The sequence below is a fragment of the Patagioenas fasciata genome, chromosome 2 (assembly GCF_037038585.1).
Source record: "Patagioenas fasciata isolate bPatFas1 chromosome 2, bPatFas1.hap1, whole genome shotgun sequence".
NCBI lineage: Eukaryota > Metazoa > Chordata > Aves > Columbiformes > Columbidae > Patagioenas > Patagioenas fasciata.
In genome coordinates, this window is record NC_092521.1 from 71624952 (window position 1) to 71641805 (window position 16854).

The 16854-nt window shown below is 42.9% G+C and overlaps 2 protein-coding genes across 14 annotated transcripts in view; one reads left to right on the plus strand and one right to left on the minus strand.

Moving 5' to 3' along the window:
• Positions 1–4129, minus strand: part of FHOD3 (formin homology 2 domain containing 3) — a 386693-nt gene extending 382564 nt beyond the window's left edge. For all 12 annotated transcript variants that reach the window (XM_071804400.1, XM_065831130.2, XM_065831129.2 and 9 more), the window contains exon 1: positions 3610–4129. In XM_071804400.1, the coding sequence (XP_071660501.1) occupies positions 3610–3774 (165 nt within the window). In that variant the 5' untranslated portion in view covers positions 3775–4129. The remainder of the gene's footprint in view (positions 1–3609) is intronic.
• On the plus strand, positions 4129–16574 carry LOC139827191 (uncharacterized). 2 transcript variants are annotated; one of them, XM_071804401.1, is made up of 2 exons: positions 4129–4829; positions 16361–16574. In XM_071804401.1, the coding sequence occupies exons 1-2, from the start codon at positions 4148–4150 to the stop codon at positions 16450–16452; spliced, it is 774 nt and encodes a 257-aa protein (XP_071660502.1). In that variant the 5' UTR covers positions 4129–4147; the 3' UTR covers positions 16453–16574. The 2 variants fall into 2 exon arrangements, with proteins under 2 accessions (XP_071660502.1, XP_071660503.1); XM_071804402.1 differs by lacking the exon at positions 16361–16574 and adding an exon at positions 6574–8022.
• The last annotated feature ends 280 nt before the right edge of the window (positions 16575–16854 follow it).

A 16854-nucleotide genomic window follows, 5' to 3' on the forward strand; every position in this document is an offset into this window, starting at 1 on the left:
GTATCAAGTAACTCAAAGCAATTCAAAACCAACAAACCCAAAGTACCAAATTAGATTCAAAGTGCATTATTGGCACTGGGCCTGAGCCACAAATTTAGATCCAGTTCTGAATCTTCCCAAGATTCACAGAGATGGGCAAAAAGGACATCTGAATTTAGAGCCCATGCTTGATCCAGTTCATTTTCATGCAACAGACAGTAAGAGAGAGAAAAAAATCCTCATCCAAAATGGCACCTTGGGTAGCCAAATCAATATAAGCAACCCACAAAAGCTCTGCAGCGTGGCTTAGTTACTCAGCAAGAATTTGTAGACGTGGCTAAAACTACCGTAACAGAATTTGTGGTACTTCCATTGCATCAGTGTGTCGCCACCTAGCATCAAGGCACCTGAAACTAAGGGGGATACCCAAGGCAAGCGTTCCTGATGACAGTGCCATGCCCCGTGGGGGTCAGTTTGGCACACATGCACCAGGCATGACTGCTGCACACACAAGGCAGAATGGAGCACAACCCAGGTACAACAAGCTGCTTCATCCACAGATACAGCCATAACGAAAGCTATGTGCACAGAACGAAGCAGGAGGGAAAGGGTGAGGGAGAAGGTATTAGGGACATAATTCCAAGTTAAAGAAGGACTGCAGACACCCTTCTTCTCAGTTTTGCCTATCAACTGGTTTAGGTGCTCCACCTCATCCAGATACTTGATGCATTCAGGGTGGTAAAGCCCATTCTAGCAAGTGCTCATGGAACTCAGCCACCTAACTTCACTGCACTCCGCCACATTCAGAAGACACTTTGTAGATCTAGACTTGCATCCACACTCAATTGTATGTTTAAAGAGAAGTAGTAGTAAAACCAATAGATGAAATCAAGAGTTGTACATCCAAAGAACTGGACTAAAGAAATGCTGCCTTTTGGAGTCAAACGATAACATTTGTTGGTAACAAAAAATCTACTAACAACATGAGAGGTCAGCATATCAAAGCATTTTTCATTTGAGTTTTAAACTGTTTTTTAATAACTATTGATAATATTTAACTTACAATGATTTGCAATATAAAAGTTATTTTATTAACTACAAAAATACCATCAACACTACAAATTTCAACTCCGCAATGGTGAAATCTGACACTTAAAACCTGATGAAAGGGAACTAGCATTGATTATCAAAACTTGCTAGCAAAAAGGCCAACAGTTTCTAAGATTTCAGGAGTGACTTCGACATCAGCTTTACTATGTATTTGAGCTATAAACTCCTAAGTCTGCTTTGAAATATTTTGCTCTAGTCACCATCAAGATACTAAATGGACCATCAATCCATAAGCTCACTAATTTTCAAAGTAATTAATCAACCAAGCCTCAAATGTGTCAATGTGAATTGACAACTGACACCTACAATCTGCTTTGACAGCTGCATTCCTCCAAGATGACAGAATCTGTCCTGATCCTTGTGAGAAATAGAGGAAAATACTTCTCAGTCAACTAATTTGGTGATCTAGAGACCAGCCTTGAGGAAAAGCTGGAGAAGAATATCCACACTTCTGAAAAAGAAAATTCAAGGTCTGTCCCTAAGAAGTGACACAAATCTGCTGGTTCTACAAAACCACACATACAAAGATATAATGCCAAACACAGAAAGTCTGCACTAACCGCAAGTATATATAAAGAAATAAGATTTTGGTATAACTAGTAAAAGCAAACAAGTCTAATCAACTTTTTTTTTTTTTTCCTCATCTTTGTAGAAGCTAAGAGAAGGCCAAGAGACAGAATTAAGGCACTCTTGAAACAGGCCCTGGTTCTGCAAACACAACGCTAACTGTAACCATGTAAGCAGATTTCAGTGAGCTTGCCCACATAATTAAAACAGCAGAAACAAAATATATGCAAGAGTTAATCTGAGGTTCTGACTGTCTTTCAATAGCTGGGCTTACAACACCTCTAGAGAGTTGAAGCCATCTTTCATCCAAAGTCTACAAGTCCAGTTTCCAAAAATTAATTAAGCTTGAGAAACACACTGCACGCTGAAACACAGGGCAGGAGTTAAATGTATGTAAGTGGCCAGGGATTTTGGGTATCCGTGAAGACACTAAACCTTGAGGGGGTTTTGGTTAGTGTAGGGTTATTGAAAAAAAAAAAAAAAAAAAAGCCAGGACAGTATTCAAAGCAAAGTAAAAGCAAAACACAACACAGTGGAATACCCTTGAAAATAAGGCTGAATTAACTGAAAATCCAGATTTTAAACTATCTTTTATTTACTTTGTTAAGTGTCAGGAATCCATCCTGGCCTTCTTTTAATTAGTTCTGACTCCAAAAAAAGCCTCCCTTGAAAACAATGGGACCAGTCTCTGAATTGGGGACGACTGAGCACATGAAAACAGAATTGACCCAGCACACCAAGAGCTTCCAAAGGTTTTGTGCATTAGGCAGAGCTCTGTTCACTGGATGCTGTATCCTTGGCAACTATTATGTGAGAAACCGTTCTACAAATGCAAAACTTCTGTCTGCTCCAAGAGCTTTTATCTGAAGCACTTTTATGGGGTTCTGGATATCCTTAAATCTAAGGGCACACACAGCCCTTTGTCATCTTTCCACAGGCTCCCAAGAGCAAGTTATAATACAAGTGATGTTAAGAGAGTATTTTCCTCCCACTTCATCAGAAAACAAATAAAAGTTTTACAACTTTTGCTTTGTTTTCTTCTGGGAAGAAAAAAAGTCGGCATTTTTTCCCCTTTTTCTGTGGTGCACTCTACAGAACTAATGTGCAGATGCAAGATAATAATGAAAGGACATCATTATTATGTCAATCAATGGCATTGCCTTGAAAACTGAAAATCCACGGAACATGCTCGGGTGCCTGGCTTCAAGGGCAGAACTACAGATGCCAGCATACGTATTAGTAGTATGCAAGAAGAGATAGGCAAGATTTGACAAGGGCCATGGCAGTAACATGCTGCAGCTCTTCACAAGAGGGACTAGTGGTACCAATTGTTTCAAGGGCAGCAGACACACTGCTATTTTTACCAAAGCCCTTGCTGTAACTGCCCAGCTCGTTAAACCTCACCACAGTAAACCTCGGATCCTGCCTGCACGACCGTGATCCCCGCAGCTGGGTTGCCCTTAAACTACACGTTATTCCCCAATATCCCCAGACATTCAGACATCGCTAGCGAGAGACAGGCACGCAGTATTTGATACTCAACTAGGGCTTCGGTTTGGTGGGGTGTTTTTCATCCCGAGCAAAACGCATAGCAGCTACAGCTAAAGCAGAGGCGGAAAGCGTTAGGGAACACACGAGAGCAGCGGGGAAGCCCCTTCGGCGTCTCCCCCCCGGTCCATCCCCGAGACTTAAGGGAAATATTTATACTGCCGGGGCGAAGGATAGCGCCGGCGGGGCACGGAAGCCGGCGAACCCCGGCGCTGCAGGGCAGCCCCTCGGCCAGCCGCTCTCCCCGCGCAGCCCCGCCGGGCGCGGAGCCCGGGATGCCGCCCCGCAGGGGCCGGGGGCCGCCCGTCGCCTTTCGGCCCCTCTTCGCCGCTGCCGGGCTCCCGCGAGGAGGCCGCTGCCGTTCGCCCGGTGTCCCCGACACCCCACTTCTCCCTCCCCCAATACCTTCTGCGGGGCGCGGAGGAGGCGGTGCACTCCAGGCAGCTGGGTGGCCAGCGGGATGTCTTGCCGGAAGGTGTATAGCGGCGGCCGGGTGGGCTCGGGGAAGTTGGTGCTGTTGAAGGGGTCGGTGTCATCCAGCAGCTGCACCCGGCACACCAGCGTGGCCATGGCGCATCCATCCACCGCCGCGGCCGGGTGCGGCGGGGGCGCGGGCGGGGAAGCGGGCACCCCCAAGTCACCGACACCGAGGTGCTGCCTGCGTGCCCACTGCCGGCTGGGAGCGGCACTCCCGTCCCGGCCGCAGCCCCCCGGGAGCAGGCTGGCCGGCCGGCAGCCTCCCGGCTGGCTCTCCGAGCGAGCGCCGGCCGCCTCACAGCCGCCGCGCCTCGGGGAGGCGGCCCATGGCCCCTTCCCTGCCGGGATCCGCGAGTGCAGCCGCGCTTCAGGCCGAGAAAGGAGGCGGCGCTGGAATCGCGGGGCGCGGCAGAGCGGTGGTGGTGGTGGTGGCGGCGGCGGCAGCAGCAGCAGCAGCAGCTACCCCATGCCCGGCCGCTGCGCGCCGAGCGGGCAGCGGGACTGCCGCGGCCGGCACCGGCAACGCAGCAGCGCCAGGCAGAGGACGGCCAGCGCCCCCCCGCGGTCACCGGCGGAGGGACCGCCCTCAAGCGCGCCCGGGCGGACCCCTCCTCCCCACGGCCTGAGGAGACCTCCCCAACACGGGATTCCCCCGCCTCCGCCGGGCCGGGCGGAGGGGGAAGAGAAAGCGAGAGGGGCTACCAGCCTCCCCGCTGCGGTGAGGGAGAGGGAGGGACCCTCACTCCGCAGCGCTTCGCCCTCCCCTCCCCTCTCGGGGCTGAGACCTTCGCCTCAGGGCCGAGTAACGGTTGCCGCCCGGGCGGGCATCGCCGGCCCTGGGCACCGCGCCCCTCCAGGGCTCTCCTGGGGGCAGAGAGGCCCTGCAGAGGGATCTGGACGGATTGGAGAACTGAGCAATCACCAACCGCATGAAGTTCAACAAGGGCAAGTGCTGAATTTTGCACCTGGGACACGGCAACCCTGGCTGTACATACAGACTGGGGGACGAGATGCTGGAAAGCAGCTCTGCGGAGAGGAGTCTGGGGGTTCTGGTCGATGGCAAGTTGAACGTGAGCCAAACAGTGTCCCTGGCAGCCAAGAGGGCCAACCATGTCCTGGGGTGCATCAAGCACAGCACTGCCAGACAGGTGAGAGAAGTGATTGTCCTGCCTTACTCTGCACTGGTGCGGCCTCACCTGGAGCACTGCGTGCAGTTCTGGGCAACACAGGATAAAAAGTTATTAAGCTACTGTAGAGTGTCCAGAAGAGGGCTATGAAGTTGATGAAGAGTTTGGAGGGCAAGCCGTAGGAGGAGCAGCTTATGTCACTTGGTTTATTCAGCCTGGAGAAGAGGAGCTGAAGAGGAGACATCATCAGGATCTACAGCTTCCTCACAAGGGGAGGAGGAGGGGCGGAGGGGCAGAGGTGCTGAATTCTTTTTAGTGACCAGCGACAGAACCTGAGGGAATGTCAGGAATATGTGCCAGGGGAAGTTTAGGTTGGACATTAGGAAAAGGTTCTTCCCCCAGAGGGTGGTGGAAAACTGGAACAGGCTCACCAGGGAGGTGTCAGAGCCCCAAGCCTGACAGTGTTCAAGAAGAGATTGGACAATACCCTCAGACACGTGGTATGAACTGTGGGGTTGTCATATGCAGGGACAGGAATTGGACTCGATGATCCTTGTGGGTCCCTTCCAACTCAGGACATTCTATGATTCTATGAATCTAGATGAAGAGGGGGCGCAAAAGTCACCCCCACCATGAGGGAAGGTGCTGCAGGCAGATGGCCGGTGCAGGTTCAGCCACTCACAGTGCAGTGGGGGTGCCAGCCCCCCTCCTGTTAGGAGTACGCTTGCGCTAAGTTCAGTCTCGCTGTCACAAACATCCAAAATCTTTAGTATAATATTTATGCAGCCCAAAAAGGAAGCTTTAAATAATACCTGCTTAAAAAAATAATATTTTGAAAACTGATCTGAAACCTGGGTATTTGACCAAGCATTTTGCATGGGTTTCTCTGTATTTGCACAAAACCATCTTTGCCTTTGGGGTTGTATCTACCTTATGTTTGTTTGGCCTCTCAGAGTGTGCAGCTTGGGCAGTCTTCACACCCCAGGCAGGAGATACGTCAGGATCTGCCTGGCTTTGCACCTTGGCTTTCATCTTGCTCGGGGCCTGCTCTTTCCTTCTCCAGAGGAAGACTGGGACAAAGTGCCAGGCACAGAGCTTCTTGCACTCTTTGTGTCAACTCTGAGCCTAATTACCCCATCTGAAGCCTCATTTGTGAGGATCAAGGATGCATAAGTCTTGGTCTCTTCATTCTTAGGGGCTCAGGATGCAGGAGAAGGAACGTGAAATAAATTACAGGTGAAATACAGAGAATGAAGGCTTTCACTGTCCTGGGGGAATGGCTGCATTTTCATGGGCTGATCATATACCCAAGGGGATGCACCATGCTTTACAGCCATGGTTTGTGACTTGCTTATGCTTTCGTCCTTCGTGAAGTGTGCTGTGGGACAAGAGCTGTAGCACTGTGAGAAATGGGGGATTTATCACAGAAATTATATGTCTTAAGCAAGAAATCATGACCTCTAGATCATAGTGTTCACATGAAGCAACCGTTTCCTCCCAAAATGATTACTGGTTTGGGAGTATTTGTCAGCGCTGAGGCAAAAGGGGATTTCTGTCCACATGTGGTCTGTCCTTCTGTTTCTGTTATTCTCAGGACTAACTTGTCATGATTTGGTTTTGCCTCCAGTTATGCATATTTTCAGAAAACATCATCTAGCATGAAGATTGCTAAAATCAAGGATTTTAAAAATGAGAAGGTATCTCGCTGTTTCAGATACTTCACAGCTGATGTTTCATTCACTTTTTTTTTTTTCTTCTCCCTTAGCTTGAACAAGAAAAAGGGCTGTCTCACCCCATTTCTCATCAGTGTCTCTCAATTGCAGTTCTCATGCTCCATGGTGAGGTCCTGATTTTGAGTATTGTATCTAAGCAATTGAAAACTCATATTTTACAAAGAAATTTATTTCTGTATCTGCTTTAGTACTGAGAATTTAGTTTGTGGAGAAAATCATGTTGCTGCAAATCTGTCTGCCTATTTATGTTGTATATTTTTGTCACCCTGTAAAGTCAAGATTAAACAGGATATTTTGGTTTTATTGATCATCATTTACTTACCATTTATATTAGGCTTCCAGTTCTGTAAAACAAATTTCTACATTTGCTGCTAATCAAAGATCAATATGAAGTGGCATAAGATTGCTATTCATTGGACTAATCCTGACTTTTGTTAATTAATATATGGCACTTGTCTCGTTGCAGAGGCATTAATACTTGGAAGGCAGTTTTCAATACATCATGGAAACCAAGATTTTTTATAGAGTCAATGTGACAGCATCAGCTATCTTTCCTCCAATACCAGAAAACAAAAATAAAGGATGAGTGCAATCCTTTGTAGAGATCAAATATCTCTAAGGCCCAACAACAAAACATCTAGTCACAGACTCTAAATCCCACGAGGAAGAATTAGACATTGTGCATCAACTAGATTTCCAAATATGAAGTGGAGATACTTTTTATGACCAGGCTGCTTGGAAGAAAATAGAATGAGGCAAATGCGAAAGGAACCTGAGTCAACCAGAGCTTTGAGGTGCATCTGCCTACGGTTTTTCCTCATTGTAAACATTCCCAAGCACTACATTCCCAAGCCTTTAAATTATAGAAGCTAGATTTTGTTTTAATTTGGATTAAAACAATACAGGTGGAAAGAGAAAACACAGATCTGCTGAATTAACAGAAGAACATTACAAGGTCAGTGTACGTGTGTGTGTGTGCACGCACATGTAGAGGGAGATATGTGTCTAAATGTTGTATTTGAATGGTTTTCCAGGTTCCTACATACTCTTCAGAGGCCTTCTGAACATGCAGTCTCTTTCCATCAGCCTGAGCCAGGGCTTTGTGTTTGCTCCCTCCTCCTCCAAGCAGTCACCACTTTCTGTTCCTGCTGCAGAGCCATGCCTTGTCCTTTGAGAAGTCCTTCTCCTGCACCTGGCCTGCTTTGCAGCCTGCAGGAGAGTGCCATCTCTTCTCTTCTCTCGTATTTATCCAGTGCAGGAGCTGAAACAAGGCAAGCAGGCAATTTTCCTTCTTGCTGCCCCACTACAGTATTTTGATTAACATAGATGCCTTCTAAAAGACCTTAACACACAACAAAATGCAAATGAACAGTCAGATACTGCCTGACAGAGGTACACAGCATGAGGCACCACAGGCATTGCATCTGGAAATGCAACCAGAGACTGTGATTGTCTCAGAGAGAAAGACCATTTTCCTCAATCACAGTGAACAAAATCAGCATTCAGGAGCTCAGGGGAATCCTCAGCAAAGTCCAGGCTGTGGTCCTTCTGTCTTCAGTGGTGTTACTTGCTGCCTTGAGGTCTCCAAGTCCTTACCAAAACCAAAGACTGCAAAGGATCAAGTAAAGTTCACAGTTTTAAGCTCCCAAGTTCTTTTTACAAAAACATAAGGGGGAAATCCTTCATCTGCACACATTTTTCAGGAATGAAACATAGCTTAGGAGTTTTCATTTAGGGCTGATTTATTCTTCTTAACTCATCCCATTATTGGCATTTCTTAAAAATACATTGTTGAATGAGTTAAGATGGTGTGTCAAGCTTAAATTTGAATTTCATTATTGTTGAAACCTGAATGTTAAAATAACATAGGTTTTTGTCTTTAATTTCCTCTTTTTTATTAAAAATTAAAAATATATGTTGGATAGAAAGTTATTGAAAGCATATTCTTTAACCCAAGGACCACCCAGAGTCAAAGTAAATATGTATTTAAGCAGTTTTAAAAAATGATACTAGGTATCTGAGCAATTGGACAAGCTCCACGGGAATATTGCTTTTTCCGATATATCATCACGTCAATACAGATCTAGATGCATGATCATGACATTTTAGTGTAAGCACATGAAGCGGCCAGTCCTTTAACTTCTTTATCTCTCTGTTTTGGACAAATTGAAATGCTTTCCAAATTTCATTTTTTAATTTCAAGCCCATTTTAGTTAGAGGCAGACGAAAGCAGTTTTAACTTCCATGATTTATTCACTTAACATTAATAAAGCTGAAAAATAGCAGTCTAAATGGTAATGGTAATCAAAATGGCCTTGCAAACCACTGGAATTAAAGTATGGCAATGAAAGTGCTGACGGATCCTTTACTGTAGTGATGGGAACAGTATTTCTGCCTTATCCACACTATAATATGTAAATAACACTTAGTTCTCATAGCGAAGCGTGGAGAGTGATTTATTGTTAGCGTGGACAGGCAAACAACATAACACACTTCTCAAAATAATGGTGTGTAAGTGAAACCCCGTCTGTCACGAGACCAAAAATAATACTGTGGATTTCAGCCTCCTTCATCCAGGGATCTCAAAGCACTTTGCTACCACTAAATGCTGCCTGCTCACTCCTGCCCCGTAGATGGGAACAATGAGGAGAGGGAGGCTTGAGGGTACAATTCTAATATTATATCTATATATTTCTTTTTTGTTTTGTTTTGTTTTTTTTTTTACATAAGTGGTTTTTTTACCAATTGCAATGGGAACTGAGTTGGGTGTGGTATGACCGGATCACACAAGATGTTTTCTGCGGAGAATGGTAAAGTCCACCTTTACAGAAAGCTTTTTCTTTGGGAGGTAAGGACTTATAATGGCCCTAAAGATTGACAGTGGTCTGAATCAAGCTTTAATTGCAGCATCACACATTCAAATTCAGTAGATTGCTACTGAAAATTATTCTCATGTCGTGTCTGGTTAATACAGTATATAAAGTAATATTGTGTACTACAAATACTGGCTAATACTGTATATTGGTGGTGAAGATGAGTTCAAGGTACAACATTTCAAAATCACTTAATGTCCAAAGATTCTGCGCAAATCTGTAAAAACCATGCCTTTTATTTTTCCATGGTTCATACCGTCCCAGGAGAACATTTGTTCTGATAGTGATCCTACCAAGTTCCTTTTCGGTGCAAGGTCTTACCCTAAGGTAGCCAGGTCTGAAAGATGTAGCCACCAGTGAGAGGGCAGAAAAGTGAGGTTTCTGTGATGTGCTCATTACACAGTGTCATTTAATGCAGTCTTTGATTACACCATGCACTTGTAGCCTCTTACAGGACTCCTGCCTCCTTCAGCACACAGGCAAAAGGACTTAATTCATGCACACAGGTATTTTATTTCACCTTCACCATTTAACGCTTAAGGCCTCCTTCTACCTTATCCATTGCACACTACTTAAACCCTGTTCTGATGACAGAACTAATTTCCTCAAGAGATTTCTTCCAGTGCTCAGTATATAACAGATGAATGCTTTGCAACTATTTATTAATTTATTTTCACAGCACTTCTCTGCAGGGAGGAAGTAATTTTACCCCCATTTTATGGATGGAGTGTTACCAGACAAAACAGAGATGAAGTCAAAAGTAACCACTGCTGTTGGCTGTCCAAGTCCGAGCTGCCTACAACCAGATTTCTAAACCTTTAAGAATGCTACATGTTAAAAGCGTAGCTGACAGTGGCCTCAGCTTGATGTGGATGAATGTTCTGCAGCTAACTCTAGCCTGTGCAGAGGAGGAGGAAACATGTGCAGTAAAACTCTGAAAAAGTCGCTGTGAGTGACTTTAACATTGCACTGGAATTTTACCATGGCAGCATTTATGAGTCTTAATCATGAGAACCTCTCACCTGAGTCCTCAAGTCACTGGATTCATTCACTTTAAGTGCCTCGACAAGTGAAGGGGTGAGCTTGCAGAAATGAGCCTTCTCTGCTACTCAGTCCTGATTCCTTCTCAGAAAGAAGACATGTAATATATGAAGTTGTAAAGTAGAATTTATTCTGAAAATAATTGATTCTGTATCTCTGTAAGCATGTATATATGTGTGCAGAGCTATTTTCTCTGATTCTAAAGGGAATGCTTCCTGCTGTTTACTCTTAATAACACCACACATCAAATCTCCAGCCAAGAACCATCCATGCTTTACCACATTCCATTTAACTGTAACAGTTAAGCTCTCAAGCCCATGATGTAAGTGAGGCCACAAATGTGTCTAAGGACATAGGTGTGAGACAAAGGGAACAAATAAACATCACTTAAGAGCTATTTCTTCTTGTGGGATCTTTTACCATTCGTACTGTTACAGAGCTATAACCATACGTGATTTTTGAAACGACTGATTCTCCAGGGCTTGGCATTAAAATCAGACAAAAATTCAAGCTTCAAATCAAAGTCCTTTCATCTCTGTGCTCTGTCTTTTATAGATTTTCTGACCATTTTTTTATTATCCTCATTTAACAAAAAAGAAGCTGAGTGGATTCTTCCAGGGGACATGAATGTTGATTCTTTCTTGGAAGTGGCTGATTAGGATGTGATGGGGAGGTTGTGCGGCTTGAAGAGTATGGCAAGGCAGAGAGTGAAGGTCACAGGAGAGACCTCAGAGCCTACAGATTGTGCTCAGATGGAGAGGTTACAGACTTAGGCCACAGAAGTGCTGGAAAGAAAACCTGCTAAGAAGCAGAAATGAGGCTGCAGAGTTTGCTGCAACTCAGAAAGCGACTGCATTTTATGGAAGGACACAGACAGAGCTCACGTCTCTTTATTTTCCTCCTCTATGTTGCATGCTGTACAGTAATGAATAACAGCACAGTGGTTACAGGGGCTTGCTGAACTTTGTCTTCAGAGAGGATGTGAGGCAAAGGCTGTTTCCAGAAGCAAGATGAGACTATGATGGACCAGTTGTTTGTCCTAATAAGGCAAATCCTATAAGGACCCCTCAAGAATGTCAGTCATTCCCTGCCCAATAGTCAGCTGAAGGCATCCATCTTTCAAACCAACTCTTTTTTTTGTCACATCAGTTGAAGTTAATAATTTCATTTCAGTAAGATAAAGAATAAAGCACAATCCTTCTTCTCCATTATAAGAAAACACTTGAACTGGAAAAAAAAAACCAAACAAAAAACCCCCATACAAGCAGCAGTGAGAGTGGCTGGCAAGATGCTGCTTTTTCTTGACATTTCAGTTTTGATATAGATTGACATTGATTTTATCAAAGGTAGTAAAATCTTGCTAGTATGAGATCTTACCATAAAACTCAGCTAATCACTCTTTCTTGGAAAATGGGAAGACACTGCCATGGCTACATCTACTGATGGGTGCAGTTTAGTGATGTGGGGACTAACAGGGCTTACATTACTTAGCAAGCAAATTATGTTTTCAGATGGAATTAGTGTCACTGCTCTTTCTTTAATTTTCTTCAAAGCTGAAAAGCTCGTTTTTCACACATATTTGTACAGAAAGCTTCTATCATTAAAAGACTAACACGAAGAAGGAAATGGGGATAAAGTAACCTGCTTACATGCTGTAGCCATGATGACCTTTTTTTGCTTTTTCAGTTTAATAGAAACAAATGCCAGACTGAACACAAGCAGCACAGACATTTAACAGACTGCAGCCAGGAATGTGGTGGCTGTTTGCTGGCACATGACCATAACTGAGAACTTCTGAAAAACTATGGAGACCCAGTTCACTTTTTAAAGTATTTTCTAATGTAAGCACAAATAGCCTTTCCTTGAGGGAAACAGCACACTTTAGTTTGAGATCTGAGCATCTGTAATTTGCTCTAATTTGTATCTTACCATCAACATTAGCCCACTGATTAAGTAATTGTCATCACATCACTTTATATCTCATAATGAAGTGCTGAATTTTGCCCTAGTGACTTGTATAAACTAAACTTTGGGCATCCACCTTGCATTGTGGGTGCTCATTTGATGCAAATTGATATAGAAATTAGGAATTTTAAAATAAACATGTTTCAAGAGGAAAAGTGTTTATGGGAAAAGATCATAAATGCTTCAAGGTATGCTTAACAGTTTATCGACAAAATGAGCTTTTGTTGACAAAATGAGCTTCTATAGCAATTAAAACTTGTCTTCAGGGCCAGGCTTTTGCACCCTAGGTTAGTTAGCTGCTAATTAAGATACTAATTGAAACATATTTTCCCCAGTCAGTGTGTACACATCCAGCAAGTATATTCCAAGCTTGGACCAAGAATAAATATTTGTGGTTTGAAGAAAATACAGGAGAGTGTTCATATCAACTTTTATAAACATGTGAAGTGACTGTAGATAATCCCACATTGTTTATTTTGATGTAGAGAGTCCTATGCTGATATAAACATCCACAATGTAAAATTACTTGTTACTTATTTTGTAAACACAAGTTCATAAACAAATTTATGGGGAAAGTTAAATCAGGAGAATATTAGTCTTAGTCAGAAATCAATATCACCCACTCTAGGATGAAAAACAAGAGACTTCATCATAAGAAATTGCAAGAAAATTCGTACATACATTTGTTCAGATGTTCTTATCAGTGTAAACACTCCCTCCTTTCTTGAATGCCAGTGTATACTTGACCTCACCACAGTCTCAGCAATGAATTCCACAGGCTAAATATATACTTTTTTAAAAGCCTTCCCCTTCATCATTTTGGAATTCCCCTATTTTCAATTTTCTTGAAAGCCTGCATTCTAAGTCAGCTACACAGATATTAATATTTTTCCTTTTCACAGCATTCATTGTTTTAAATAGTTCTATCATCTTCATTTTTACTCACTTCCTTTGTAAAGTAAACACATCTAACATTTTCTTCCTCTCTTCGAATGGAAGTTTTACATTCTTCTGCTGTTTTTTAGTCTATCTCTAATCATGCTCTATGTTTAGTTTATATTTTAGGGACTGGAACAATGAAAATTGGACAGAGAATTGTAAGAGTAAAAAGAAACTATCTGCAAAAGCCAGTGTAATATTTTCTGTATTAGCTTTCATCCCATTCTTTATGTATCCAAATATTCTTATTTATTAATTTTTTGCCTTTGCAGTCCCTGGTGTCTGCGGAACAGGAGTTTCATCTAACTCTTCATGGTAAAATCATTATATTTTCCTGGAATGGACACAGTCACTATAGAACCTAATAAGACCTGCATGCTGCTTCGTCCAATGTATAGCAGAAACACATTCCATATTTTAAGTTTTCTAGATAATTTGTTGGAAGGACTCATCTTACCTCATCTCTCTTGTGTACATCAATGTGCATGTAAATTTGATCAAAAATATTTGTATTCATGGGCAAACAGAGCATATCCCATGCTTATGGGAGCGATTAAATGTCTCTCTTGGGCTGCAGGTGGCCATTTTTGACACTGGCTTTTTGAAGACTTGCAAAATTATTCCTTACTAGGATTCTTAGTTAAAATCTCCTGATTGGGGGCTGAATGGGACAAGAATCCTGTTGCCTTTGGGCCAGCGAGGTGTTTTCTGCTTTGCTAATTTTACATGTCTTCTGCCTGGGTCATAGTCTGAGGTTGTGTCTTACAACTGAGAAAATGTCCATTTTTCTTTCTTTGAAGAAACATGAAAACATCTCTACATACTGCAGATGGACAGAAAGCTGTTCTACCAGTTAAAGCTTGCAGGCCTGATCCTTGGACCTGTGCACTTGACAACAGTCAGTTAAGGAGTTTGCCTTTTGATTTTCCTTTTCCACTCAGTCCTTTGGACTTCCGCTAAGTGGTAAAGAAAATACCAACAAGCCTGCAGAGAGGTTGATTGTCTGTGTCCTTGACCTGTATTAGTTGAAGAGGGAAAACAGTCACACTTCTCCAACAGTTCCCTTAGAGGCACTGGCAGTGCCAGATGGTCACAACCAACAGGGTCTTCATTCTGCAGCCCTTGGTTCGGGCAGAGGGTGGCACATCTTCCTTCTTGGCTTGAGCAGGGACTCAGTATTAGAAAGATTTTGATATGCTCTGGGCCCAAAACTTGGAACTATTCTGTTCACGTAAGTCTTTTATCATGGTGAAATGCACAGGCTCTGAGCTAAACATGGAGGCAATGCTTGTAAGATCAGTGGTACCAAAATTCATCTCCTAACAAGGAAGAGCGATAGCAAAATCTAATTCATCTGAGCACTTCATATGCATGGAAGAAGATATCACTTTTGAAAATAACGTCTGATTTTATCATACAGTCGCAGTCTTTTTAACCAAGAGGAAGAAACTCCCTGAAGGAGCTGTTTAGTTTGTTCTGTTCCTAAACCTTCTCAGGGTACCAGCATATCCGGTTTACCACTTGAACTGTTAAGTCAGAAGATGCTAGAATGTGTACTGCAATGTGACACTGTTTCCTTCTTTTCACCTTCTGACAGCATCCCCAAAACAAACCCACTATGTATAATTCTGCTATATATAATTCTCACCCCAGAAGTGCAATCTGTTGGTGTCTGAGGCAAAGGGCAGAAATGGACACATCTAATTTAGGAGGACAGAGGACATTTTCTTCTCTTGTCATGAAACATTAATGTTACAAAATATTTTACTATTAGTATTGAAAACATCTTCTGGTTGGAAACTCGTTTGCATCAGCATGCTGCCCTCTGCTTGTTATTCCTTCACTGCAGAGAGGTACTTCTCAAAGTTATCTGTATTGAAAAGCTTTTAGATGTGATTTCTTTAGGTTTGATTTTTTTTTTTTTTCCCCTTAACTGCTGAACAGTGCAAATAAGCTGTAGATCTCTGCTGAGATAAGGAGTAGAAAAGGGAATTTTTGCTCAAGGCCACTGTGTTCAAACAGACTTGGGCAGCTCCTACTAAACCATGTAATCAAGATTCAGAAAATAACCTTGCCCTCTCTCTCCTTTTGAGCCCCCAAGTAAGTGCATGTTAGACTGCGGGTATTGAAAGTTAATGAGGTTGCCACTAGAATAAGTCATGTGTAAGATCATGGATGAAACACAGATGGCTGAGGAGGATCACAGGTATCTTTCCTGTTAGAGAGAAAGATGCGGAGCTGGCAATGAAGTTCAGCCAGGACCTTGATAAAGAGGGGGAGAGTCCCACTTCCCACAAATTAGGCTGGTGGGCTCAGTCATGAAACTGTATGGAACTGCTCATTTTGAGCACTGTAGAGACTACCCCAACATCTGCATCACCTGTGCCACATGCTGCTGCGGTTGGGCTGTCACTGGACTTGCCCAGATGATATGACATTTGCACAATGTACAGATTTAATATGGACTAGTATGTTGCACTGTGGGAAAATACTGGGTCAGCCAAATGATTGATCAGTGACAGTCCTTTTTAGCTTTTTGAACTAGGCTGAACCTGCGTATTTACTTGAAACAGATTTTCTTTGATTAAAAAATTATTTGAGCTGTCACAGACATCCTTCCCATCTTTCTGTCCTCATCTTAACTTGGCCTGGCTATGTACCAAAAATGAAAGCAAATGGTCAAAATCCTTGAAGGGCTAGTATTGCAAAAGTCTGTGAGGGAAAAAAGAATAAGCTCCTAATTATACACAGTTTGTTTCCTCCTCAGTGGCAAGACTGGCTTTCATACCTGAAACATGAACCACTGTTTTGTTCTGTGGCATTCAGGTTAATAGATAGTCCATCTTTGGGGTTTTAGTACTCAAAACCGGTACGGAATATTCTCCTTGACATGGTTGTATTTCTTCCAGAAAAGAACAAACAAACAAACAAGCAAACAAAAACCACCTTGAATATGATTTTTTAGTGTTGAAAAGATAATAGATTTGCTTCTCTTTCTTAGGGCATGATCTCAGCTCCATGTTCAGAGGAGATCTGCAATCAGGTTCTGTGAGCACAGTTCAGCCCTGGAGGAAAAAAAACAGGAGCTTGTGAAAACCTGCTAGGAGTCACCTTGTTACAAAGCTCAAGCAAAGTGAAGAACAAGAGCTTAAATATTCAAGTAAACGTGATTCAGTATCAGCCATAATATCAGTGTAAAGATATGTTTTTTATTTGAAACATGCAATTATGATTTGTGATGAATAAATTCTTATGCTTGCCCTTTCTGCTGTTTTTAGAAGTAAAGCAAGGTTAAGCAGAGCTGATAACTCTGAAGACAGAGACACAATCTGTCAACTGAATTCGAAAGTATGACAAAGGAGAGGCATCATTTTAAAACAATTAGAACAGGGGTGTCAGACTCATTTTCACCAGGGGACACATCAGCTTTGAGGTTGCCTTCAAAGAAGTAGGAGTAGTTACATTTATGCAGTCCTAAAATGACACTTGGCCCAA

What these genes read in the sequence shown, in the direction of transcription:
- LOC139827191 (XM_071804401.1), top strand. Translation starts at nt 4,148, where the DNA reads ATGCCCGGCCGCTGCGCGCCGAGCGGGCAGCGGGACTGCCGCGGCCGG. An exon ending in AGCACAGCACTGCCAGACAG is followed by an intron (nt 4,830 to 16,360) that starts GTGAGAGAAGTG and finishes TCTCTTTCTTAG; the next exon opens with GGCATGATCTCAGCTCCATG.